The 27405-nt window shown below is 48.5% G+C and overlaps 1 protein-coding gene and 1 pseudogene across 1 annotated transcript; both read left to right on the top strand.

Moving 5' to 3' along the window:
• Window positions 1-291: 291 nt before the first annotated feature.
• On the top strand, window positions 292-3917 carry LOC135881579 (solute carrier family 22 member 12-like). Its single transcript, XM_065408239.1, is given in 4 exon segments — window positions 292-379; window positions 382-692; window positions 3136-3239; window positions 3755-3917. Coding segments are annotated over 4 exon segments (666 nt in total).
• Window positions 3918-10579: 6662 nt separating this feature from the next.
• LOC135880798 (solute carrier family 22 member 6-A-like) lies at window positions 10580-21955 on the top strand (annotated as a pseudogene).
• Window positions 21956-27405: the final 5450 nt, after the last annotated feature.

Here is a 27405-nt window from a genome sequence, read left to right as displayed (position 1 = left end):
TGCAGGTGGCAACCTGCAAAGTTATTAAGCCAACTTGCCACCTTCTGCAATTTTAACCTGTGGTATTAAGGGACTATTTGCTGGGAAGCACATACCTTGCAAGATGTTCAGCATAAGCATCCCAAGTGGCCATACTTCCATTTTATGGTGTGAATCAGCACCACTGAGCAGTTATTTTTTGGCCAAACCACTGAGATATTTTGCTAACACAGGGGAAGAGTGTATTCTTCTCATCCATCATTGGTCTTTTTTTTTTTTTTTTTTTTATCTACACAGCGCCACCCGAGAGCCATGAGTTTTCCAGAACTTCTGGACCGCATTGGTGGCATGGGACGCTTCCAACTCATGCATGTGGCATTCCTGGCCATCCCGCTCTTAATGCCTCCAGCCATAACCTCCTGCAGAACTTCACTGCTGGGATCCCAGAGCATCACTGTCAAGTGCGCATCATGGCCAACTACACCCATCATGCCAATCTCACAGCCAGCCTACCTGCTGAAGATCTGCTCCAGGTTTCCATTCCCATGGACAGGAGCCAGAAGCCGGAGAAGTGCCAGCCGTTTGTCACCACCCAGTGGCAGCTCCTAAACCCAAATGCCACAAGCACCAACACCATAGAGCTGGATATTGAGCCGTGTGTAGACGGGTGGACCTATGATAAGAGCCTGTTCACTGACACCATTATAACTGAGGTGAGAGAAACCTGACTCTCTATAGTCCAGGCAGTGCTATCATAGGGAGGCAGTGTGGCTCAGTGCCCAGGGTACTGGGCTGAGAGAGGAGGAGACCCAGGTTTTATTCCTTGATCTGCTGTGGGCAAATCACTTCCTCTCTGTTTCCTCTCCCGTCCTTTGTCTATTTAGAATGTAAGCTCTTTGGGACTGTCTCTAACTATGTGGGTATAGCACACTGGGGCCCTGATCTCAGTCGAGGTCTGTGCAGCGCCTGACATGATGGGGCCATGATCTCAGTCAGGGTCTGTGCAGCTCCTGGCACACTGGGGCCCTGATCTCAGTTGGGGTCTGGGCAGCACCTGGCACAATGGGGAACTATATGTGCTATGCTAATACAACACAATAGCTTGTAGACTGTTACGTTGCACTAGGCTCTATATACACACACAGTGAGAGACAGTCCCTCCACCAAATCTCTTACTGTTGTGATCTGGCAGACTGTTTTCCCCCCTTGGCACAGGTATAACTGACCACACAAGGTAGTAGGGTTGCCACCTCCTGTGACGTTGCACTCTATATGATTTTATGAAAATATGCTAATGTAACTGGAATATGCTTCATGCAAAGGTCTCTTGTAAGGTTTCATTACAAAGCTTATAATCTGCTGAGTGTGATCATCCTATTTGTATAAATGTACCACTCTTGTATCTGAAACTAGAAATATGAAATATAACTCTGAGGGCCTATTGTAATTATGCAAAGTGTGGGCCATTAATGGTGGTTTGGAATCTTGATGACTCCCATTAACCAGGACAATTGACTGTAGATGGCTCTGTTTTACCTGTAGGTCTTCCTGTATATGTGTGTGCTGGCAAGTGGGTAATGAAGTCTTACAGTGACATGTGATCATGTCACCTGAACTGGAATCCATCTTTAACCTGGTATCTTTCCATTGAGAAGGAGGGGGTGGGAACCCAGAGAGGGTCAAAGGATTCCCGCCTTATGCAAAAGATATATAAATGAGTGGAACAGAACAAAGGGGGCTGCCATCATGAGGAATCCCCTAGCTACCACCTGAGCTGGGACAAGGGCTGTATCAGGGGAAAGGATTGTGCCCAGACTAGGAGGCATCCAGTCTGTGAAAGAAACTTATGAAAACATCTCTGAGGGTGAAATTTTATCTGTACTTAGTAGTATTACTGTATTAGTCTTAGATTTGCATGTTTTATTTTATTTTACTTGGTAATTCACTTTGTTCTGTCTGTTACTACTTGGAACCACTTAAATCCTACTTTCTGTATTTAATAAAATCACTTTTTACTTATTAATTAACTCAGACTATGTATTAATACCGGGGGGAGGGGGGCAAACAGCTGTGCTTCTCTCTATCAGTGTTATAGAGGGTGAACAATTTATGAGTTTACCCTGTATAAGATTTATACAGGGTAAAATGGATTTATTTGGGTTTAGACCCCATTGGGAGTTGGGGATCTGAGTGTTAAAGACAAGAACACTTCTGTTAGCTGCTTGCAGCTGTGGGGCAAGTAATTTAGACCCTGGGTCTGTGTTGGAGCAGACGGGCGTGTCTGGCTCAGCAAGACAGGGTGCTGGGGTCCCGAGCTGGCAGAGAAAGCAGGGGCAGTAGTAGTCTTGGCACATCAGTTGGCAGCTCCCAAGGGGGGTTCTGTGATTCAACCCGTCAAACCTCTGAGGTACAAAAAAATGGGACATCTAAGATGATCCTGAGCCCATAAAACCGGCAGGGTGCACTGAGTACCCTGACAGATTTCCCAGGGCAGCTACCTCAAAAAACGGATGACCCTGGGAAAACCTGGATGGGTGGCAACTCTACAAGGTACAGGGCAAGGGGAACCACACCCACTGTTTGTACTGTAACAGGTTTGCTGACTGACCAGTATAGCTCTCCCCATCGCCCCATACACACACTTGACTCTATGGGTTCTCTGTACACCAATTTTACTCGTGGGTGTCCACTTCAGAGCCTGATTTTTGGAGCTCAGATTTTCAGTGTGGGGGGTGCGAATAGCCCCTTGATAACCCAGCCCTGTGGGAAGGCCAGTAAAAAAGGCTCCACTCCCATCTCCCCGGCATAGGGGGTGTGGCCTGATTGCACTGAGCTCTGCTTCCCTGGGGCATCAGGAGGAAGAGTGGAAGTCAGAGCAGCTCCGAGGCCACTCTACACATACCCCAGGGGTTAAGTAGGGTCCAGAAAGGGGGAGCACAAGTGTGGGTTAAAGCCACCTCTTCCCATCTCTGTGTCTGCCTGGAGCAAAATATCGAGACCCGGGGATCAAAGTACCCTCTCTACAGACCAGGCTACAGCGTGTCCAACCTCCCCTCCCCGCCACCCATAGGCACTTCCAAAAAGTTCCAGCTCGGGCAATGTGTGCCCTGAAATCTTCCTGCTCTCACTGGTCTCTGTTTTCTTCCCCCCATGCAGTGGGATTTGATGTGTGAGTCCAGGACACTCCGGCAAATGGCGCAGTCGCTCTACATGGCTGGTGTGCTGGTGGGGTCAGCTGTGTTTGGACGCCTTGCGGACAGGTGAGATGATGAGGCTGCGACTCCGAGCTCCACATGCTTTCATGTTGCTAGTGTGAGCTGGAGCCACACCAACCTCAGCTCCAAAAACATGTCACAATGGTTATGTACCTACTGCCTGCAGTTCAGGACTGTGTAGTGGCCCTGGGGAGGGATTGCTGGGAATGCTGCAGGTCACAACTGATACGAATTGGCAGAGGGAACAGGGTTAAGGTTAAGGGGCATCACAGAGCTGGGGGAGGGGAGGCCAGGGCTAGAACAGCAGGAGGGCTGCAGTTCGGGCTTGAGGGGCATTGGCAGAAGTGTACTGGGATAATGTCATGCATTCAAATTAATTCCTAACCCTGAATTTTGGTTCAAGTACTCTCCATTGCAAACAGTGCTTAAAGGCAGCTGAGATCACCAAAGTAGGAGTAATGGGTGCCATATGGTGCAATCATACCAGCCTCCAAATTCCCTGCCCTGGGCCAGCTTCCTGATCTCCCCACCCCCCATTAACTCTGTTCTCTGTGCTGCAGGTTTGGCCGGAAAGCCCTCCTTATCTGGTGCTACCTGCAAATGGCGGTAACAGGCATCTGTGCTGCTTTCTTCCCCAACTTCACCACGTACTGCGTCTTCCACTTCCTCACCGGCCTGGCCATTTCTGGCATCTCGGTCAATTCTGTCTCGCTGTGTAAGTAGGCGCTTCAGGTCTGAATGATCCCAGCAGACTAAGGAGCAGAGGCAAGTTACTCTCCAGCCAATCTTATAAAGGTGCCTCTGATAGCACCGGACACCTGGTGTCTGCTCCTGGGAGAACCAGGACAGAACAAAATTCACCCTGTGTAGTGGGCCCAGCACAAGCGTATGCGCCACTTTTGTTGGGTCAGTTGAAACATTTTGTTTATCTTTCAACCATATTGTATTTTCCATACATTTTTTACTATACTTAGCTCAAATTTCTAAACAAAAAGTCATTTTATACTGAAAAACTGAAATTTGTCATCTCCAATTTTTCATCTTCAAATCTTTTTTCTTAAAATGTTTTAGAGTCAAGATATTTGTCAAAAATGACACTTTCCTGCAGAACATTTCCTGCAAAAACCTTTTGCTAAAATTTTTCAGACCAACGCTAATTACAACCCTCCCTTTGGTCTGTCTTGTCTATTTAGGGTATGTCTACACTACGACATTAGATCGAATTAATAGAAGCCGGTTTTATAGAAATCGGTTGTATACAGCCGATTGTGTGTGTCCCCACATAAAATGCTCTAAGTGCATTACGTCGGCGGACCGCGTCCACAGTACCGAGGCTAGCGTCGACTTCCGGCGCATTGCACTATGGGTAGCTATCCCACAGTTCCCGCAGTCTCCGGCGCCCATTGGAATTATGGGTTGAGATCGCAATGCCCGAATGATGCAAAACAGTGCCGCGGGGGGTTCTGGGTACATTGCGTCAGGCCCCTCCCCCTCCGTCACAGCAACGGCAGACAATAGATTCGCGCCTTTTTACCTGGGTTACCTGTGCAGACAACATACCACGGCAAGCATGGAGCCCGCTCAGCTCAGCTCACCGTCACCATATGTCATCTGGGTGCCGGCAGACGTGGGACTGCATTGCTACACAGCAGCAGCAGCTAACTGCCTTTTGGCGGTAGACGGTGCAGCATGACTGGTAGCCTTCATCGGCGATCTGGGTGCTGGTAGCTGTGGGGCTGGCAGCCGTAGGGCTGCATTGCACCAGCCCCTTACCTTTTGCCTTTTGGCAGTAGATGGTTTATTACGACTGGTAACCGTCCTCGTCGTACAGCAGTGGCTATCAATCATTGGCACCTGGGCAGACATGCTCTGTCCTATCGAACTGTCTTGACAATGATGGCTATCAGTCATAGTATACTATTTTCTGCCAAGCGCCCAGTATTTTCTGCTAAGCACCCAGAAGAGGCCGAGGGCGATCTGGGTGCTGGCAGACATGGGGCTGGCAGACGTGGGGCTACATTGCTACACAGCAGCAACCCCTTGCCTTTTGGCAGTAGATAGTATATTATGACTGGTATCCGTCATCATCATACTGCCAAGCGCCCAGTATTTGCTGCCAAGCACCCAGAAAATGCCGAGGGCTATCAGTCATGCTGCACCGTCGTCTTAAGATGTAAAAAATAGATTTGTTCTGTATTCATTTCCTTCCCCCCTCCCTCCGTCAAATAAACGGCCCGCTAAACCCAGGCTTAGGAGTTCAATCTCGGGGGTGGGGGGGATTCTGTGTGACAGTTGTTTGTATTTCTCCCTGATGCACAGCCACCTTTCTTGATTTTAATTCCCTGTACCTGTACGCCATGTCGTCACTCGCCCCTCCCTCCCTCCTTCCCCTGGTCCTTCAGATACTAGTTTCGCGCCTTTTTTCAGACCAGACGCCATAGCTAGCACTGGGATCATGGAGCCCGCTCAGATCACCGCGGCAATTATGAGCACTATGAACACCACGCGCATTGTCCTGGAGTATATGCAGAGCCAGGACATGCCAAAGCAAAACCAGGACCAGCCGAGGAGGAGGCGATTGCAGCGCGGCGACGAGAGTGATGAGGAAATGGACATGGACCTAGACCAAGTCACAGGCCCCAGCAATGTGGAAATCATGGTGTTCCTGGGGCAGGTTGATGCCGTGGAATGCTGATTCTGGGCCCGGGAAACAAGCACAGACTGGTGGGACCGCATCGTGCTGCAGGTGTGGGACGATTCCCAGTGACTGCGAAACTTTCGCATGCGTAAGGGCACGTTCATGGAACTTTGTGACTTGCTTTCCCCTGCCCTGAAGCACCAGAATACCAGGATGAGAGCAGCCCTCACAGTTGAGAAGCGAGTGGCGATAGCCCTGTGGAAGCTTGCAACGCCAGACAGCTACCGGTCAGTCGGGAATCAATTTGGAGTGGGCAAATCTACTGTGGGGGCTGCTGTGATCCAAGTTGCCAGGGCAATGAGAGACCTGGTGATATCAAGGGTAGTGACTCTGGGAAACGTGCAGGACATAGTGGATGGCTTTGCTGCAATGGGATTCCCAAACTGTGGTGGGGCGATAGATGGAACCCATATACCTATCTTGGCACCGAAGCACCAAGCCACCGAGTACATAAACCGCAAGGGGTACTTTTCAATGCTGCTGCAAGCCCTGGTGGATCACAAGGGACGTTTCACCGACATCAACGTGGGCTGGCCGGGAAGGGTACATGATGCTCGCGTCTTCAGGCACTCTGTTCTGTTTCGAAAGCTGGAGGAAGGGACTTTCTTCCCGGACCAGAAACTAACCGTTGGGGATGTTGAAATGCCTATCGTGATCCTTGGGGACCCAGCCTACCCCTTAATGCCATGGCTCATGAAGCCGTACACAGGCAGCCTGGACAGGAGTCAGGACCTGTTCAACTACAGGCTGAGCAAGTGCCGAATGGTGGTGGAATGTGCATTTGGGCGTTTAAAAGCGCGCTGGCGCAGCTTACTGACTCGCTCAGACCTTAGCGAAAAGAATATCCCCATTGTTATTGCTGCTTGCTGTGCGCTCCACAATATCTGTGAGAGTAAGGGGGAGACATTTATGGCGGGGTGGGAGGTAGAGGCAAATCGCCTGGCCGCTGATTACGCGCAGCCAGACACCAGGTCGGTTAGAGGAGCACAGCAGGGCGCGGTGCACATCAGAGAAGCTTTGAAAACTAGTTTTGTGACTGGCCAGGCTACGGTGTGAAACTTCTGTTTGTTTCTCCTTGATGAAATCTCCAGCCCCCCCACCCACCCGGTTAACTCTACTTCCCTGTAAACCAACCACCCCACCCTCCCCTACCCTCCCCCCTTCAAGCACCACTTGCAGAGGCAATAAAGTCATTGTTACTTCACATTCATGCATTCTTTATTAATTCATCACACAACTAGGGGGATAATTGCAAAGGTAGCCCGGGATGGGTGGGGGAGGAGGGAAGGAAAAGGACACACTGCAGTTTAAAACTTTAAAACTTTAACACTTATTGCTCGGGAAATCATCTAGGGTGGAGTGACTGGGTGGCCGGAGGCCCCCCCACCATGTTCTTGGGCGTCTGGGTGAGGAGGCAATGGGACTTGGGGAGGAGGGCTGTTGGTTACACAGGGGCTGTAGCGGCGGTCTCTGCTTCTGCTGCCTTTCCTGCAGCTCAACCATACGCAGGAGCATATCAGTTTGATGCTCCAGCAGCTGGAGCATCGACTCTTGCCTTCTGTGTGCAAGCTGACGCCACCTCTCCTCTTCAGCCCGCGATTCAGCACGCAACCTCTGCTCTTCAGCCCGCGATTCAGCACGCCACCTCTCCTCTCGTTCATATTGGGCCTTTCTATAATCAGTCATTGACTGCCTCCACGCATTCTGCTGTGCTCTGTCAGCGTGGGAGGCAGTCTGTAGTTCAGTAAACATTTCATCACGCGTCCTTCGCTTCCGCTTTCGAATATTCACTAGCCTCTGTGAAGGAGAAACATTTGCAGCTGGTGGAGGAGAAGGAAGAGGTGGTTTAAAAAGATACATTTTAGAGAACAATGGGTACACTCTTTCACGTTAAATTTTGCTGTTCACATCACACAGCACATGTGCTTTCGTTACAAGGTCGCATTTTTCCTCTTATATTGAGGGCCTGCCGGTTTGGTGTGAGAGATCACTCACGCAGTGCCAGGCCAAGGATTTCAGCTTGCAGGCAGCCATGGTAAGCCACAGTCTTTTGGCTTTTTTAACCTTGTTAACATGTGGGGATGGTTTAAAACAGTACTGCTCTCATTAACCATACCAAGCACCCGTTGGGTTGGCCATTTAAAATGGGTTTGCAATGTAAAAGGAGGGGCTGTGGTTTCAGGGTTAACGTGCAGCACAAACCCAACTAATTCCCCTCCCCCACACACCCAATTCTCTGGGATGATCACGTCATCCCTCCCCCCCACCGCGTGGCTAACAGCGGGGAATATTTCTGTTCAGCAGAGCAGGAAGGGGCACCTCTGAATGTCCCCTTAATAAAATTGCCCCATTTCAACCAGGTGACCGTGAATGATATCACTCTCCTGAGGATAACAAAGAGAGATAAGGAATGGATGTTGTCTGCATGCCAGCAAACACCGGGACCATACGCTGCCATGCTTTGTTATGCAATGATTCCAGACTACGTGCTACTGGCCTGGCGTGGTAAAGTGTCCTACCATGGCGGACGGGATAAGGCAGCCCTCCCCAGAAACCTTTTGCAAAGGCTTTGGTTGTACATGAAGGAGAGCTTTCTGGAGATGTCCCTGGAGGATTTCCGCTCCATCCCCATACACGTTAACAGACTTTTCCAGTAGCTGTACTGGCCGCGATTGCCAGGGCAAATTAATCATTAATCATTAAACACGCTTGCTTTTAAACCATGTGTAATATTTACAAAGGTACACTCACCAGAGGTCCCCTGTGTGCCCACAGGGTCTTGGGTGAGTTCGGGAGTTACTGGTTCCAGGTCCAGGGTGATAAACATATCCTGGCTGTTGGAGAAACCGGTTTCTCCGCTTCCTTGCTGCTGTGAGCTATTTACATTATCTTCATCCTCATCTTCCTCGTACCCCGAACCCACTTCCCTGTTGTGTGTTTCTCCATTGACGGAGTCAAAGCACATGGTTGGGGTAGTGGTGGCTGCACCCCCTAGAATGGCATGCAGCTCCACGTAGAAGCGGCATGTTTGCGGCTCAGCCCCGGACCTTCCGTTTGCTTCTCTGGCTTTGTGGTAGGCTTGCCTTAGCTCCTTAATTTTCACGCGGCACTGCTGTGCGTCCCTGTTATGGCCTCTGTCCTTCATGGCCTTGGAGACCTTTTCTAATATTTTGCCATTTCGTTTACTGCTTCGGAGTTCAGCCAGCACTGATTCATCTCCCCATATGGCGAGCAGATCCCATACCTCCCGTTCTGTCCATGCTGGAGCTCTTTTGCGATCCTGGGACTCCATCACGGTTACCTGTGCTGATGAGCTCTGCGTGGTCACCTGTGCTCTCCACGCTGAGCAAACAGGAAATGAAATTCAAACGTTCGCGGGGCTTTTCCTGTCTACCTGGCCAGTGCATCTGAGTTGAGAGTGCTGTCCAGAGCGGTCACAATGAAGCACTGTGGGATAGCTCCCAGAGGCCAATAACGTCGAATTCCGTCCACACTAACCCAATTCCGACCCCCTAAGGCCGATTTTATCGCTAATCCCCTCGTCGGAGGTGGAGTAAAGAAACCGGTTTAAAGGGCCCTTTAAGTTGAAAGAAAGGGCTTCGTCGTGTGAACGTGTCCAGGCTAAATTCGAATTAACGCGGCTAAAGTCGACCTAAACTCGTAGTGTAGACCAGGCCTTAGACTGTCAGCGCTTTGGGACAGGGATGGCTCGCACTCTGGGGTTGTACAATCCCTGGCACAACAGGCCCCAATCTCAGCTGGGTATATCCAGGTGGTATTTTAAGAATATTGATGACTCAGGACTAGGATGACCAGATGTCCCCATTTTATAGGGACAGTTCCAATTTTTTGGTATTTTTCTTATACAGGCTCCTATGACCCGCCCACCCCGTCCCAATTTTTCACATTTGCTGTCTGATCACCCTACTCACGACAGAGGCGGGCTTGTAGTATCTCAGCTTTTTAGTTATAGTTAATTTCTAGCCCTGTGGTGTGAATAATATACTCACCCAAAGGCAATCTGGATTAGCAGCTTGGATCAGTGTGTTTGTCACCTCTGCACTGGAAGCATTTAGCACCGTATCTAGCACATTGCTTTCCGACTCTTTCTTTTTTGGATTTAATCCATGCAAAACAAAGTAAAATTTTAACCAAGTGACCTGTTTAAGGCCTTATATAACCCTCCGAGGGATATATAAACCCCACCTGCTTTTCCAGAGGGTAAAATGCAAGGATCAACGTGGAATTAAGCTTGGCAAAACCATTCCTTTATGCGTCTACAGTTCATAGAAAAGGTGTGTGGAGTTTTCCCGCAGCTGACAGGAAACTAGGAATGGTTGCATGCGGATTTTTGCAACAAAGGAGAAGCAACGTGGTAGCACACTCAGTTATTTAGGGAGAATATAACTTAACGCCTCTTCTTTGGAAACTACACCCTCAAGAATCCATGGACACTATTTGCCAACAGCTGACTTTTTGTAAGAAGTGCTGCGCTTTATGGCTGTCTTTGAAGTTGTGAAGTGGAATACAAGCTGGATTCAAATTAACGTCTTTCTGTGTAGATATTTTCATCGCACAACGTTTAATTTTTACAAGTAATCGACCTATTCAGGTAACGACCGTTATTTGAGCTCCATTGTTTTTGCTTAACCCAGACAGTTAGTGCTGAATCTTCCAACCCGGCACCATGAGTTTTGCCGAGCTCTTAGACCACGTCGGGGGGATGGGTCGCTTCCAAATCATCTATGCTATCTTACTGGCTATCCCAGTTTTCATAATGGCCAGCCATAACCTCCTGCAGAACTTCACTGCTGCCACCTCTGAGCACCACTGCCATGTCCATATCAACATCAACAACACTCCTTACACCAACCTCACCGGAAAGCTCGCTGCCAAGGACCTCCTCAGGGTCTCTGTTCCCATGGACAGCAACCAGCAGCCAGAGAAGTGTCACCGCTTTGTCACTATGCAGTGACAGCTCCTAGACTCCAACGTCACAGTCACAAACCTAACCGAGCTGGAGACTGAACCCTGCGCTGATGGGTGGGTGTACGACAAGAGCATTTTCACCAGCACCATCATTACAGAGGTACGTGAGAGCAAGACCTGCTGCAGTGCGGGTAACCGGCTGGGAAAAGGATACTGAAACCATGGGGTGGAAGTTGGGGTGGATGAGTTGAAAATATTTTTGTTGGAGTTATGCCTTTTTATAGATTTTTGCAAGTAATTTTCACTGTCCTATGGGCAGAGAGGGTCAGAGTATCTATCTATCAATCCTCCTCTTCCTAGTATCTGATCTTAAAATTTGCACCAACCTACAGCCCCTGCATGTCTATTAACATCGGCTTGGTTTCAGCCTAAGTCAGTGCAGAATTTCATCCAGGGCCATGTGCTGTTCTCAGTTACATTCTGGCCCCCCAGGCGACTTCAATCCATGCAGCTTCAAGTGGCTGCCATTGCACAGGTGTAAAGGAAAGCAGGACATGGCCTTTATGCTTCACAGAGGCTTGATTCCTTCAGTGTATGAGTAGGAGGAAGCGGTGGTTGCACTGGTTGGGGTGGGAATTCCCCCGTCCATTTTGCAGTCAGTTTCCTCTCAATTAAACTGGACATAATCCACTAATCCGCATTAAAGGAACTGTGAATGATGCTAAGAGCTAGCCCTGCACAGCGAGGCAGCATGACTTGCCCAAGGTCAGTGTCAGAGCTAGGAGTAGGGGTCCCAGTCTCTTGAACGCTCACTCCATTCAAAACTATCCGCCTCACGTGGGATCATTATATTTGATCCTACATTAACATCTAAAGGACCCATTCTGGCACTGCACAGAGCCCAGCTCAGACTCGGGAAACCTTGTGCCGGATACTGCATGGACCCCAGCTCCAGTCAGGGCCCCATTGCACTGGGTACTGCACAGACCCCAACTGATTGCTATGGGAACTGGCTGTCTAAATGCCATTAACGGTTCTGAAAATATCAGCCTAAGCCAGGAATCAAATCCAGATCTTTTGAGTCCCGGTTTGGGGCCTTAACCTCAAGCCCAGCTTCATTTTCTCTCTCCCCTTACAGTGGGACCTGGTGTGTGACTCCCGGCAGCTGAAGCAGATGGCTCAGTCCATCTACATGGCTGGGTCCCTGGTGGGAGGCATCATCTTTGGAGGTCTGTCAGACAGGTGAGAGCAACATCGGTATGAAGCTGAGCAAGGCTGGTTCCTGGGGGAATCAGGAATCTCGAGCAGGAGGAAAGAAGTTATGGTATCTCTGTATTTGGCACTGGTGCGACTGCTACTGGAATCCTGTGTTCAGTTCCGGTGTCCACAATTCCAGTAGGATGTTGGTAGGTTGGAGAGGGGTCAGAGAAGACCCACGAGAATGATTAAAGGTTTGGAAAACGTGCCTTACAGTGAGAGACTTCAGGAGCTCGATCTATAAAGCAAAGGTTAAGGGGTGACTTGATCACAGTCTGTAAGTGGAGGCCCTTTAATTCTTTTAATAATTGTTTATTTTATTTTGGGGGGAATTTCTTGTTATTTTTGTTTTGTTAATGTTATCCATGCAGGGGGACCGGGTCTTGCCCTGGGGGTTGGGAGGCCCTGGAGGGGGGCTGAGTCCTGCCACCAGGGGTTGGGAGGCTCTGGGTGAGGTGAGTCTTGCACCCCCGAGCCTGCCCTGCACTCACCCCCCAGAAGCGGCTCCTGGGGTCCTGTGCGGTGCGGCTGGGCCTGGCTCTCGATTCAGGGTGTTGTGGCCTGGCACACGGGCTCCCAGCTGCTCAGGTTTGGCCGGGCGCCCTCCCCCCCCCGTTCAGAGTGGGGAGCCAGGCTGAGCTCCACAGGACAGGAGCTGCCACTGCAGGGTGAGTTTTTTGCTTTATTTCATATTATTTCACATTTGCAAAAAACATGGGGCTCTCTATATAGGTACCTACACGGGGAGCAGCAATATGATAAGAGGCTTTTCCATCTAGCAGACAAAGGTTTAACAAGAACCAGTGGCTGGAAATTGAAGCTAGACAAATTCAGACTGGAAATAAGGTGCAAATTTCTAACAACAAAAGGAATTACCCATTGGAACAATGGCCCAAGGGCTGCGGTGGATTCTCCAGCCCTGGAGATTTTTAAATCAAGATTGCATGTTTTTCTAACAGACAAATACCAGCCAGGGGACAACCGTACTGCTAGGGCCCTAGATTGCCTTAATTCAGCCCTGCAGACCTCATCATTAGCAGCTCAGCACAGCTGACATGAAGTATTTTCATCAATAACCTTTTGTCACGTGCCACAGAGCTGGTTTTAGAACTGGGGCCTCCTGCCTCTTTGCCCCTTCCCCAAGCCAGTCAATGGCACCAATAGTTCCTTGCACCAGGTTTAACTCCTACTCTGAACACACTTGCCTCAGTATCCTGGGTTTCCCTCACCTGTTCTCTTGGTTCTTTTTGGCTCAGGTTTGGCCGCAGGTCTCTCTTGATCTGGTGCTACTTGCAGATGGCTGTCACGGGCACCAGCACTGCCTTCTCGCCCAGCTTCATTGCCTACTGCATCTTCCGCTTCCTGACTGGAATGGCCCTCTCAGGCATTTTGATGAACGGTCTCTCTCTGTGTAAGTGTGTCTGGCGCCTGCCATCCCAGACACAAGATGAGCTGATTACTGGGGATGGACGGAGGTGCCTTGTTCCCACTGCTGATAAATTACTCCATGGTGGGAGCACAGAGAGACCAGAAGCACACACCACATGGGTGGGATGTCCAAGGTCTCAGCACCAAAAATCGGGAGCTAGATTTTCCAAAAGTCCTAGGTCCCTTTCCAACCTGGATTTACCAAAGCACTCAGCAGCTCCCTTTGGGACACCGATTGCCACAGCTGACAAAGACCTGAGCACGTTATTTAGGAGGTATTTTGCACCTCGAAATCGGGGCCTGTCCTCTTATGAAAATGTGGTACCTAAACGAGAACTGAGTTCTCTGGAACAATCCCACCTCCGTGTGCTTCTGCAGTGCCAGAGCACAGGAGATGCCACAAAACAGGGCAGCTTCCAATAGCATGCAGGTCCCCAAATATGGAATGGAAGCTATTTAGAGTGGAGTGCCGTCATCAGATGACGATGATTCACAACAGAACAGAGATTCCACAATACATCTTCTACAGAACAGGCACAGGCCATGTGCATCAGCCAGGAGCTACAGAATGCCCTCCTCATTACTAGAAAGTCCCTTGCACTATACAATGTATACAGGGACCTCTAGGAACTAGAGGACCCAGGGGCAGCTGGATATCAGAGGCTAATGGGACTCAGCTTATTCAATTACATAACAGCTGTGTATTGTGGCTGATGTACTTCAGGGTGCATAAGTGTGCCATTGTGGGGTGTTAGAGCTGCTGCAACCCTGCAGGGTACAGTACAACCTGCTACCGTTGGGGGGTCTTCTGGAGTGTTTGCAACCCTGCAGAGGGCAGTACTGCTTGCTGCCACTGGGGGACTGGTGCTGTTGTAGCCCTGCAGGGTACAGTACTGCTTGCTGCCACCAGGGGGCTGGAGTTGCTGCAGGGCGCAGTACTGGCTGCTGCCATGGGGAGGGGGGATGGAGCGCCTCCAGCAGGGTGCAGTACCACCTACTACCACTAGGTGGCATGCAACTAGCAGGGGAAGGAGGCATGGATCGGGGAATGCAGGTTTTGGGGAGTTATTTCATCTCAGCCTCAAAGAGCCAGGGGAAGGCTGTTTGTACATGTTCCTGCTGCCTCCGCTCATGCTGGTTCTCACCACTGGAGGTCATCAGCCCAAGGACAGAGAGATTATTTTCCCTTTGTGTGTCTCTCTCCCCAGCTGTGGAATGGACACCTACCCGCACACGGGCCGTTGTGGTCACCATGTATGGATACTGCTACACAATCGGGCAGTTCATTCTGGCTGGGGTGGCTTACGCAATCCCCAATTGGCGCTGGCTGCAGCTTGTGGTGTCTTTGCCCTATTTCATCTGCTTCATCTACTCCTGGTAGGTTAGCTCACCCTTATCCTTTCTGATCCATTCCCCTTCCATCCTGCTTTTCTCACTGGATGCAGGAACGAGACAAACTTTAAGCAAGTAGAACAAACAAATCTCTTATCCTGGTTCTCAGAATCTTGCGTCTCGATTACTGCAACATCCTCTTCCCCGGCCTTGGCAAATGCAATCTTGCTCCACTTACATCCATTCAAAACACTCCTGCAAAGATCATTTCCCTGTCTCATCGCTTTGTCCATGTCACCTCTCTTTGTAGCCCTCCACTGGCTCCCCATTCTTCATCACATCATACATAAAAATGACTCCTCTTCACTTTCATAGCCATTCACGCCCTACTGCACCATACCTATCCCGTCTATCATTCACTAGCACAATGCCGACTCCTAACTCCGATTGGCCCAGGATACTTGCCTCCGTTGCCCACTTGCTAAATTTTCAAACAAGCACCTTTGTGCATTCTATCATGTTGCCCCTCATACCTGGGAGGAGTTCCCCTGTAAACATCAGCAAAGGTACCTCATTGTCCTTCTTCTAACTCTCCTTTGCTGTGTGGCTTACAAAAAAACCTGACGACGGTTAGGCTGCTGGTGTGCAGAGACCATTGCCTGTCGTGCTGACCAATATTGTCTCACTGTTTCTTTGTATTCCCCTGTCTGTATCCACCTGTTGTTGCTTGTCTTGTCCTTAGATTATAAGCTGTTTGGGGCAGCGACTGTCTTTTTGTCCAGCGCCTGGGACAATGGGGTTCTGCCCCCTGACTGGGCCTTCAGGGCATTACGGTAATGCAAATAATGAACAAAGAACTATGAAAGCTGTGGAGTTTCATACCTGGAATTGTTTCAGCAAACCAGGGAAATGGCAAGACTCAGAGGATAACGTATGAATAGAGAGAGTTGAAAATTTGATGTCTTAAATTTGTTTTCCATGAAAAATGGCTCCCCCCCCACACAAAATTCCTTCAAAAATTTGCAACGAAAGCAAACATTTTATTTTAGTTTTCAGGATTTTTTGGGTGGGGGGTTGCTGAAAAATAACCATTTCTTTCTAAATTTTTCATTTTTTTCAGTGTTTTGGAGCCTTTTTTTCTACTTTCCCCCCATTTTCCAGTGGAAAAATGAAAGCAAAAGGGAAAAAAAAAGAGGAAATAAAAAACAAACCCCAAAATGGAAACAAAATGAAAACTTTTGTTTTGTTGAGAAAAATTTAAAATATTGTGAAAAATTTCCAGTGAAAGCAAAGCGGGCTCTACTCCACCCATAATGTCACTGCTGGGTAATATGAGGAACTGACCTATCATGGGTATTTATCTGGCACCCATCACCATAGTATCTAGGCACATCACAGTGTTTAATATATTTATTGTCACAGCTAGAGCTGGCTGGCAACAAACATGAGAGTCTTTGAGACTTTGAAAAGTTTTCCCATCCTGAACCTGGCCAAAAGTCAAACCCAGGAAAACTTTTGTGAATTGATAATCTAGAAAAATATTCCAGTTGGGTCAGTTGAAATGTTTCCTTTTGATAATTTTGAAATTTTTCTTTTTGATGTGGAGCTTGTTTATTTTTTACCCTTTTTTTTTTTTAAGTGTAAATGATCAAAATTTTTGAAACAAAATTGTTGAAACTTTTAATTTTGACAAAGGACAAATTTTGACACTTTTTCCATTTTTTTTTAAATCAAGAGATTCATTGAAACCGACCTTTCCCTGCAAACAGTTTCAGTTTGGACAAATCCACATTGTTCAATGGGAAAATATTTCAGCAGAAAAGTGCCGAACAGCTGTAACCACAACACCCTTCAGAGGGAGAGCAGTGTTATTACCCTATTGTACAAATGAGGGGATTCAGACACAGAGACAGACTAAGTGACTAGCAACGGTCGCACAGGAAGTCTGCAGGGGAGCAGAGAATTGAAGTCAGGTCTCGGCTATCACCCTATCACCATCCTTCCTTCCTGATGCGTGGCAAGGTGCAGTACCACCTGCTGCCACTGGGCAGTCTCCTGGCGGGAATGGAGCTTCAGGTTGAAGTAACACTTGGCTGTCACCAGGGGGCTGCAGGTAGCAGGGGGGAGGAGATAGACCAGAGAATGCAGGTTCCACTGAGGCTAATCCACAACATGCTCCCTGCTGCCTCTGTCACTGCTTGTGCCCTGCACTGGCTTTGGGCACTGCCCCTAGTGTAGAAGAGCAGCACCGTGCTCCAGTGGGGCTGATCGCAGTTCTACAAGAGCAATGGGCGTGTTCAGTGCAGGTATGTTTTCATATCTTGTGTTTCCCAGGTGGTTCGCGGAGTCCGCCCGCTGGCTGGTGATAGCCGGCAGACCCGACGAGGCAGTGAAGCAGCTCCAGAGAGTGGCCAGGATAAACCGGAAGGAGGAAGAAGGAGACAGACTCAACATAGAGGTAAGACTGGATCTCAGAAAGGCTGAGAGCTCCCACCAACTCCAGCGGCCGATATAGACACAGGAGACAAGCAGATATAAATCAGTGTGGTTGCACTCATGTCATGGGGACTCTGCACATGTACACCAGTGGCGCAACTGGCTTTAGTGTTCCCTGAGCAATGGTATGCTCACCATGGTCTGACTTCTTTCTCGTACAATGGGATTCCCATACCTACAAGGTATCTTCTATCAATCTCTCTACCTATAGTCGTACATACATAACCACCTATCCAGCCATCTATGTATCCATCTTTTATAAACATATACTCATACACATAATATCTCTATTAATCTCCATCTATCTTTCATCCCCCCACACACAAACACACCTCTCTATCCATCCATCCCCATACAAATGTTCCTGTCCATCCAACTATCCATCCATCCCCATGCACACCCTTCTATCTATCCATCCCTCCCTCTCTTCCTAGACATATACTTTATTTTGTCTGCACTGAGGCCTGCTCTGAGACAAGAATTTTGGCACCACTGGATGATCCAGAATCTCATTCCCTCCCATTCCCAGGCCTTTCCCACCATGGAGGCCCCATGCCGTTACCCAGAACTCTCTTCTCTCCCCAGGTCTTGAGGTCCAACATGCAGAAAGAAACAGCCTCTGCAAAGAGCAGCCATACCTTCTTCGACCTGGTGCGGACCCCTGTCGTACGCCGGATCTCCTTCTGCCTCTGCTTTGTATGGTTAGTCAGCTCTTGTGTTCGCAGAAAGAGGAAGCTGAGACTATGATAAGTAGACCTGCAGCAAGTAAACCAGGCACGACAATTTGCTGAGGAACAGGGCAAATAATGGATTTTTTGACCCGCAGGCAATTCGAAAAAAATCAGTAAAAAAATCATTTTGCGTTGAACAGAAAACCATTTTTTTCTTAATTTTTGACTAATCAAAAAGTTGAAAAAAATCAAGTGAAACATTTTGTTTTGATTTCAAATATTTTAAGATTTTTTAAAAATAAAATTAAAGAAATGTTTGAGACAAAGATTCATTTTGAACCAAAACTGAAAACATTTAGATTTTGTTTTGTTTTGTTTTGTGGGGCTTTTTAAAATCTGAAACAATTCAGCAAAAGGGACATGAATTCCCTAAACATTTTGATGTCATTCAGTCTGCATTTTGTGCTGAAAAAAGTTTTAGATGAAAAATTTTGCTCAGCTCTACTAAGCCCCATTGACGCTCCACTTCATCCCATGGCATGTCAATGACAGCCAATTTCAATTGGCATGACAGTCAATTTCACCTTGATTGAATATCCCACTAGATCACAATTCAGTATGTTATAGCTAGACTTCGGTAAATCCCACCTGGGAGACAGCATGTAGAGAAAACCATCAGGAGGCGCTTCTACCCAGAAGCAGGAATAGGACCCAGGAGTCCTGGCTCCTATAGTCACCTATTCCTAGTACTAGGACACATTCCATGTGCAGAGCTGGGAAAAAAACCCAGGAATCCTTGGTGCCGAGTGTGTCCTGTTCCAGCTATTGGACCCCCATTCCTCTCTGAGAGTTAACAACAGAGCAAAGTCCCCTCTTGCTCTGACCATTAGGCCCCACTCTTCTTCCAAAGCTCTAAATAGAACCCAGGAGTCCTGGCTCCCAGCTGCTCCCCAGTCTAACTCACTAGACCCTAATCCCCTCTCACAGCCATGAACAGAACACAGTGCAGTCTACCCACTAGACTACACTGCCACCCAAAGCAGTGATGAGAACCCAGGGGTCCTGACTCCAACCACTAAACACATTTCCAGGGCCCATTGCTGAAAGGGAACATGCGTGTAACAAATAAACTCAATGATAAGGACTCTCTATGCATCAATACCTGTCTGCTTCATCCCAGGTTCTCCACCATCTTTGCCCTTTATGGGTTGGCCATGGACCTGCAGAATTTCGGTGTCAATATCTTCTTGATCCAGCTGGTATTTGGAGCTGTCGATTTCCCAGCGAAGTTCATCTCAGTCCTCACAATCGGCTGCATCGGGCGCCGGTTCACACAGGCCTTGACCCTCATCCTGGCTGGACTCTCTATCCTAGCCAACATCTTTGTCCCACAAGGTGGTTACTTGGTGTCCTGGATTTTCAGGGTTCGATCCGGAAGTGTTCAAGCCTTTGTCCTACCAAAGGTCCAAAGCCTGGCTGATATGGTCAGCTGCAGGGGAGGGAGAAGAGCCAGGAGAGCTGATCCATAAGGGCTAATGGGGCTCAAGCCCACTGATACGTCACAGCTGTGTTCTGTGGCTGAGGTACTGCAGGGTACAGAACCACCTGCTGCTGCCAGGGATTGAAGCAGCTGACACGTGTTTATGACACCAGTTGCCCATGGCACTTCCCCATGAAGCAACCTGAGAGACATATTCAGCCTCATCCAGGCTGGGCTGTTGCAAGATGGTTGCGAAGTGGATGAGCCGCTGTCTGGGAGGGGTGACAGACACAGTTTCACAAACCAATCTGGGAAGATGGTTATTAGTATTTGATCATTGGGCAAGGTGCTGCACATTGATTTCTTGCCCCTTTTGGCTTTAATGGAGCAGCTGGGGATCTGGCCCCATTGACTCCAGTGCAGCTATGCTGATTCACACCAGCTGGGGATCTGGCCCCATTGGCACCAGTGGCTGGGGATACATCCCATTGGCCCTTCTTGAGCATTTCAGCCTTTTTCCACGTGCTTAACCCTCCTCCATTGTGTGCTTCTCCCAAGATCTGAAGTCCCTGCGCACCGTTCTGGCTGTCGTTGGAAAAGGCTGTCTTGCTGCCTCCTTTAACTGTGTCAGCCTCTACACGAGTGAGCTGTACCCCACAGTGATTAGGTATGTAGAAAAAACTCAGAGGGTGCAGCTCAAACTTCACATGCAGCCCCGTGGAACAGCAAAAGACCAGAGCCAAGTGACTAGTGATTAGAGTTGGTTGGGAATTTTTCATCAAAATGTATTTTTCTGACGGAAAAAGCTATTTCATCAAAGCCAAAGCTTTTCACGGGAAAGGGTTGGTTGGAAAAAATGGGCGGCGGGGGGGGGGGGGAGAGGGGGGGGTTGGAAATTACATTTCCAAAATGAAAATTTCAGTTTTTTCTGGTTGGAAACAACTTTGTGTTTTGGAATGTGTATTAAAAAACAACCCTTTTTTGTACAAATTCATAAATCGAAATTGAAATGAAATGATGTGAGGGACCCAAACCAAGATTTTTTTTATACTGTTGAATTCACATATTTTTTTTGCAATTTCAATGATTCAGAATGGGAAAAATGTTTGAAATCTCAAAATTTATCATGGGACAGGAAAACAATTTCCTGACCAGCTCTACTAGTGATTTTGGGCACCTCAGGGGATGCCCACTTAGGACACCGCAACTGGGCCTGATTCTCTGCAAATGCTGAGGATGTGCCATCTGAAAAGTGAGGGCCCTCTGAGGCGTCTCAGTCTAGCCACCCAAAATTGCCCTTCTAGGAACTAGGAATTGCCACATCAGATCAAAGATCCAGCTAGCTCAGTCCCAGCTGCAAGAAACCCTGCACTTGTGTGGTAACCTGCCCCCAGGAAAGATCCCATTTGTTAAATTAGCACCTAGAGACCACACCAGAGCCCCATGGTGCCAACTGCTGCACAGACCCTGACTGAGATCAGGTCCCCATTGTACCAGGCACTCCACAGATCCCGAGTGAGATCAGGGCCCCCATTGTGCCAGGTGCTGCCCAGACACACAGTGACAGCAGTCTCTGCTCTTCACAATCATAATAGACAAGACAGACTGAGGGTGTGAGGGGAAAGAGATGAACGGAGAGACGAAGTGACTTGCCCAAGGTTACACAGTGGGTCAGTGGCAGAGCAAGGAAAAGAACCCAGGTGTCCTCATTCCCTAGTCACGCTACTAGTCCACAGGGCCTGGCTGAGAGGTACTGCTTGGCTTATTGCCTGTCAGCTCCCTAGCTCAGATTTTTCTCATCACTGTGGCTTATGCTAATAGCTCTGTTTGTTATGATTTCAAATTCACAGGCAGACCGGCATAGGTTTGAGCAACACCATGGCGCGCCTGGGCAGCATCATTGCCCCATTCGTGAAGATGTCGGAGGAATACATTCCCTTCCTGCCACTGGTCATTTATGGAGCTGCCCCAATCATATCCGGCATTGCAGCGACCTTCCTGCCCGAGACGCTCAACGTGCCATTGCCTGAGACCATAGAGGAGGTGGAGACACGGTTAGTAGAATCTATTGGGAGGCAGGAACAGTAGCCATGATGCACCTTGTGGGGGCTTTGTGATATAGACATGGGTCCACAGAGAGAGAGAGAGAGAGAGAAAGAGAGAGAGAGAGAGCACACACAAGAAATGTTATGCATGATTAGATAGATAGATAGATAGATAGATAGATAGATAGATAGATAATCTGATCCAATTGACTCCAGTGTAGCTATGGCTGATTTACACCAGGTGGGATTTGGCCCCATTAGGTCCAAACATGTTTTAAGCCAAGTACATCTCTTGATGTTCGTATAAGTGTTAATATTTACTGATATTCTTTTTCATTGAGACCCAGGCATCTGAGAGATGAAGACCAACAAATGACGATCTTCTGAAACCCACCATGCCAGACCCAGCCAAGGAAGCCAGTTAAGGAAAGAAAAACGAGCAACTGTTGTAGGGTCTATGGGTACAATTTTCAAAAGTGCCTAAGTGCCTTAGGAGCCTATGTTCCATTTTCATCAGTGACTTAGCCACTCCCATGAGAGTTAGGTGCCTCATCTACCTGAGCACTTCTGAAAATCCCACTGGGCACTTATCTGTATCTCTTGGCATCTAAATACCTTGGAAAATGTGGCTCCCAATCACTTTTGAAAGTGGGGGCTTAGGCACCTTTGAAGACTCCGCCCTATCTCTTTTACTGTTTTAATCATGCCAGAAGTACTATGCAGGCATCAGTGACAACTCCATAGGGGTTGAATTTTGCACTTAATACAGGGAATCAACCTCTTCAAACAGCATGTTGACCTCCAAATCACAGCAGGAATTTATACCACGGGACCTGCTGCTGTGCAAGGTGGGGGACACGAATCAATTACTCTATGTAGCTCCTCCATGTAGTTCAAAACCCGGTGTTGCACTCTGCTGGGATCCAACATATGGTACCCAAGAGCTCAGCAAATACTTTTGGGCCAGATCCTCAGCAAGTGTTAATCCACGTAGTTGAGGATTGGCCCAGTACTGCAGGACAGTCACGTGGTGGCAATTCTTATGGGAATTCTGTAAGAATATGTACAGAAATGGTGGCAGAATATAGGAACTGCTGGACTGATCACAGCCAAGGTCCATGTAGTCTCTCTGACAGTGGTCAGCAATAGATGCCTTAGAGGAAGGTGTAAGAAATCTGCAGTGGGCAGATATGAAATTATCACCCCACCATTAAGTCTCATCCTGATCTTGAACAGTCATTAAAGTTGGGGGGAAAATGAATTTTTCAGCTCACTCGCAATTTGGAAAAATAAAGGGAAAAACACGTTTTGGCTGAAAATGAAATAGTTCAAAATTTTCAGCAAATCAAAAAGAATAAAAAATGTGTTTCAAACTAAACATTTTGCTTTGATTGCAAATTGCTTTTAAACTTTTTAGTATTGTTTATAAAAAAACAATTCAAGGAAATTTCTAAACAAAGTTGTTTGAAATCGAGAAATCAAAACATCTAGACTTTTTTGGGATTTTCCCCCCTGAAACGAACAATTCAGCAAAACCAACATGAAATCATGAACCATTGCAGTGTCACCAAATCTGCATTTTTTTATCCCAAAACAGTTTCGGTTGACAAATTTCTCACAGCTCCGCTAGTCACAGATTGGCTTAAGGCCCGAAGCATGAGGTTTATATGCCTTCTAAAACTCTTTGTTGTATTATTGATATTCCTGTTACCCATAGAGATGTCCAGTTCCCCTTTGAATCTTGCTAAGTTGTGGCCTCAATATCATCCTGTATCAGTGAGTTCTACAGTCGAACACTGTCATGTCAGAAAGGATATTTCCTTTGTTTAGTTTTGAAAACAGGGAAGGGAACCCAGGAGTCCTGATTCTCAGCTTCCCCTGCCCTAGCCCACTACATTTCACTTCCCTCAGAGTCGGGAATCCTGACTCCCAACCGCCCCCAACACAAACACACTCTAACCTCCCCTCCCAGTCCAGAGCTGGGAATGGAACCTGGGAGTCCTGACTCCAAGCCCCCATCTGCTCTAACGATTAGACACTACTCTCCAGCCAGAGCTGGGAACAGAACTCAGAAGTTCTGATTCCTGCTGCTCAGACACACTAGATTCCATTCCTCCCAGAACTGGTAACCAAACCCAGGAGTCCTGATTCTCAGCCCCTACAGCTCTAACCACTAGACCCTACTCCCCTCACAGAACCGGGAATGGAACCCAAGAATCCTGATGCCTAGTTTTAACCACCAGACCACTCAATTACACCAGTATAAATCGCGACTGAAGTGGTGACTACAGCTTGAGCAGTCATACCTGAGCTAGCTTGACTCTCGCTAGCTCAGGTACCAGAGCAATACATCAGCACAGGCTGTACAAGCCTGTCTGGACCCCTGGGTCATTAGTCACAGGGCTAGCCCATGCTGAAGCATGGGCTGCTGCAGCTTCACTGTTCTGGGAGCCAAGCTAGCGAGATGAAAACGAGCTGGGGTATGTCTGCTCCAGTTGCAATTGCAGCCTCTGACTGCAGCATAGACCGACCCTAACTCAGCTGCCTTGGTTGGATTTGAGAATCTGTCTCCTTGTCCCCATGCTTTGTGTTAATAAAATGCACATTTTCACGTTAAAAAAAATCCAGTTAACGGGATCAAAATGTGGCTCATCCCGATCCATGTAGGGTTTAAACTCCACCTAGAACTGGGGCAAAAGCAACTATTTACTGTACGAAGAAAATACCTATGTGAAATGCTGTGGCAAATAAACAGTTTCTGTTGCACTTGGCAGTGTTCTTCTTGAAGGCACGTTCTGCATTCTTTGGAAGCTAGGCTCAGGGTTCAAGTACAGACGCTGGTTCTGGTTACATCCTCAGTCTCTGGGGTGCTGGGGGGAACACAGCCATCCCATACAATCATACTCTGCTCTTCTCTGTGCTCTCAAAGGGCTTTTTGCGTATTGCTTAACCAAGCCTCACACCCTCATGGAAGTTAGGTGAATATTATTGTACCCGTATTACAGAATAACAAAGTAAGGCACAGAGCAACATGACCGAGGTTATGGATGGAAAGTCAGTGGCAGAGCTAAGGATAGAGCCCCAGAGTCCTGATTCACAGCGCCCCCCCGCCACCACTAGACCGCACTCCCCTCCCAGAGTTGGGAACAGAACTCAAGACTCCCAGCTATCAATACTCTACTACTACTCTAACCACAAGATAACACTCCTCCCGGTGTTTGGAACAAAAGCCAAGCATCTGAGTTTCCAATCCCCTGCTCTGATTACTAGACTATATTACTTCCTCCCCAAATAGGCAATAGAACCCAGAAATCCAGACTCTCAGTCCCTCCCATTTCCACTGCTAGATCATAAACTCCTTGTAGAGATGGGAACAGAACCCAAGAGCCTTGACGCCAAGTCCCCGCTATGTGTCGCTAACCCACCAAACCCCATTTCACTCTATTCCCAGAGCTGGCAATAGAACCCAAGAGTCCTGACTCCCAGTCCCCCCGCTCTACCCATGAGACCCTCCTCCCCAGCCACATCTGGGAATAAAACCCAGTAACCCTGACTCCCAGGCCCCGTGCTTTAGTCACTAGACCCCTACTCACCTCCCAGAGCCAGGAATAGAACTCAGGAGTCCAGACTCCCAGCCCTACCTGCTCTCCCCACTAGACTCCACAACCCTCCCAGAGCTAGGAATAGAAGCCGGGAGTCCTGACTCCCTGCCCCCTCCCCCCTGCTCTCACCCACTAGCCCCCACTCCTCTCCCAGAGCTAGGAATAGAAGCCGGGAATCCCAATTTGCAGTCCCCCTTGCCCCACACAGCTCAGTGAAGCACAGAAAATAACCCCATGCAGGGGCGGCTCCAGGCACCAGTGCACCAAGCGCGTGCCTGGGGCGGCAAGCCGCGGGGGGGCAGCCTGATGGTTCGCCGTGAGGGCGGCAGTCAGGCAGCCTTTGGCTGCATGCCTGCAGGAGGTCCGCCAGTCCTGCGGTTTTGGCGGCAATTCGGCGGCGGGTACGCCGAAGCCGCGGGACCGGCGGACCTCCCGCAGACATGCCGCCGAATCCACGTTACCAGTGGACCTCCCGCTGGCGCGCTGCCGAAAGCCGCCTGCCTGCTGTGCTTGGGGGGCAAAATACATAGAGCCGCCCCTGACCCCATGTCATTTCACATGAATGGATGACTGCTCACCCAGAAATGCCCTCTGGGCCCAACAGGGAGTTGAGGGGGGGGTGACTGCTAGTATGAGCCATTGAGTTAACAACGCCTTGTGACTAAGGCTGTGAAAGGCCTACAGATCCAGTCATCAGCATCTGACCTTCGTCCAACACAACAAGCAAATGATCAACCACTGCAGCCTCTGGACCATAGCTTGCCCTTGAAAACAGCCCCAAATTGGCTCTACATAGCACCCAAGCTGCTTCCATGCCCTCTTGCCCAAAAAGACTAGGGACAAGCAGCAAGACTGGGAAACCCAAGTAATGACTCCTCAGACAACAACTCATTTTCATAGTTTCATACCTTTTAAGGCCAGAAGGGGCCATAGACAGGGCCGGCTCTAGGCACCAGCAAATCAAGCAGGTGCTTGGGGCAGCACATTTGCAGGGGGCGGCATTCTGGCCATCCTTTTTTTTTTTTTTTTTTTTTTTTAAACTCACTTCCTCCCCTCTTGCAATGCTGCAGAAGTGGAGAACCCATGGGACCCTGGGAGCTGTAGTTCCTTGCCTAGCTCCCTGCCTATAGAGCCAGCCCTGGAGCAGGGAAAGAACTACATTTCCCAGCAATCCCTTGGCAGCTATCAACAGGAAAGGGAGGGGGAGGGAGGGAGTGAGGTAGTTGAGCCATGCTGCAGCTTGCTGTGAATGGAGAGCTGGCTGCTAGAACGGGGTGGCACTGTGAGTGGGGGACAAGTGTGTCCAGCCCAAGGAGTAGAAGGCTTTGCCCCAGATATCCCCTTCAGAAGACTTCCCCAGACTGGATTAGGGATACTGGTGTGACCTCACCTTGCAGCCCCCAAAGAAGGAATTGGGTGGACTAAAGGGACAGTGCACCTCTCTATCTGAAGCCTAGCAAGGGAGGTACGTGGATCCCACTAGAATTTAAAATGAAAAGTAAGGGAGGGGAGGCTCTGCTAGAGGACCTGGGCAGCTTTAGATACAGTACCAGGCACGTAGGAGGATTTCCACTTCTGAGCCATGAAAGCAGAAATTGACTTTTCCTTTCCAGATATAGCTAATATTCAGAAAGGGAATCTAGCACCTGCCTTCCAGATTTGAACATCCTCAAAATTCAGGAGTGCTCAAGCTCAATTTGGGCAGCTGTTACTTCATTTCTCCCAAATCAAATATACTGATCCACTGTAACTTGCTGTAGAAAAGGTAGGATAAAATTGAGCAAGAAATGCTTCCCAGTGATTTTTAGGACTGGAATTGCTATTTTCAACAGCCATTGCTTTTTTTTTTTTTTTTTTTTAGTTTTATTTGTTTAAAAGGAAGACAGTGATTGCATTGGCAAATTCCCTATAGAAACAAAGAGTGGAACAAAAGAATAATAAAGGCACCTCAACTTTTCCTCATTTATGTAGGACAGTCTTATAATATGCATCCAGACATCCTCCAATCACACAAGCTGAAAGTTGTTCCACTTTACTGCAGTTCTGTAATCATATGGGAACCAATCCTGTCTGTGTTCTGTGCACATCCAAAATTCCTGCTGAATGACCCGCCCTGGGAGCGAGTTACCAGTGACCCAGGGCTGGGACAGCAGGAGGGTGCAGGTTGGGGGGGAGAGCCCAGGGCTGGGGCAGCAAGGAGCGGGGGGCTCTATAGTGAATCACCCTCACCGTGAAATAAAGGTGTCTTATTTCTAACTGGAGTTGGTCTGGCT

This window comes from Emys orbicularis, chromosome 7, assembly GCF_028017835.1.
Source record: "Emys orbicularis isolate rEmyOrb1 chromosome 7, rEmyOrb1.hap1, whole genome shotgun sequence".
NCBI lineage: Eukaryota > Metazoa > Chordata > Testudines > Emydidae > Emys > Emys orbicularis.
This window is presented reverse-complemented; position numbering and strand designations above follow the sequence as displayed.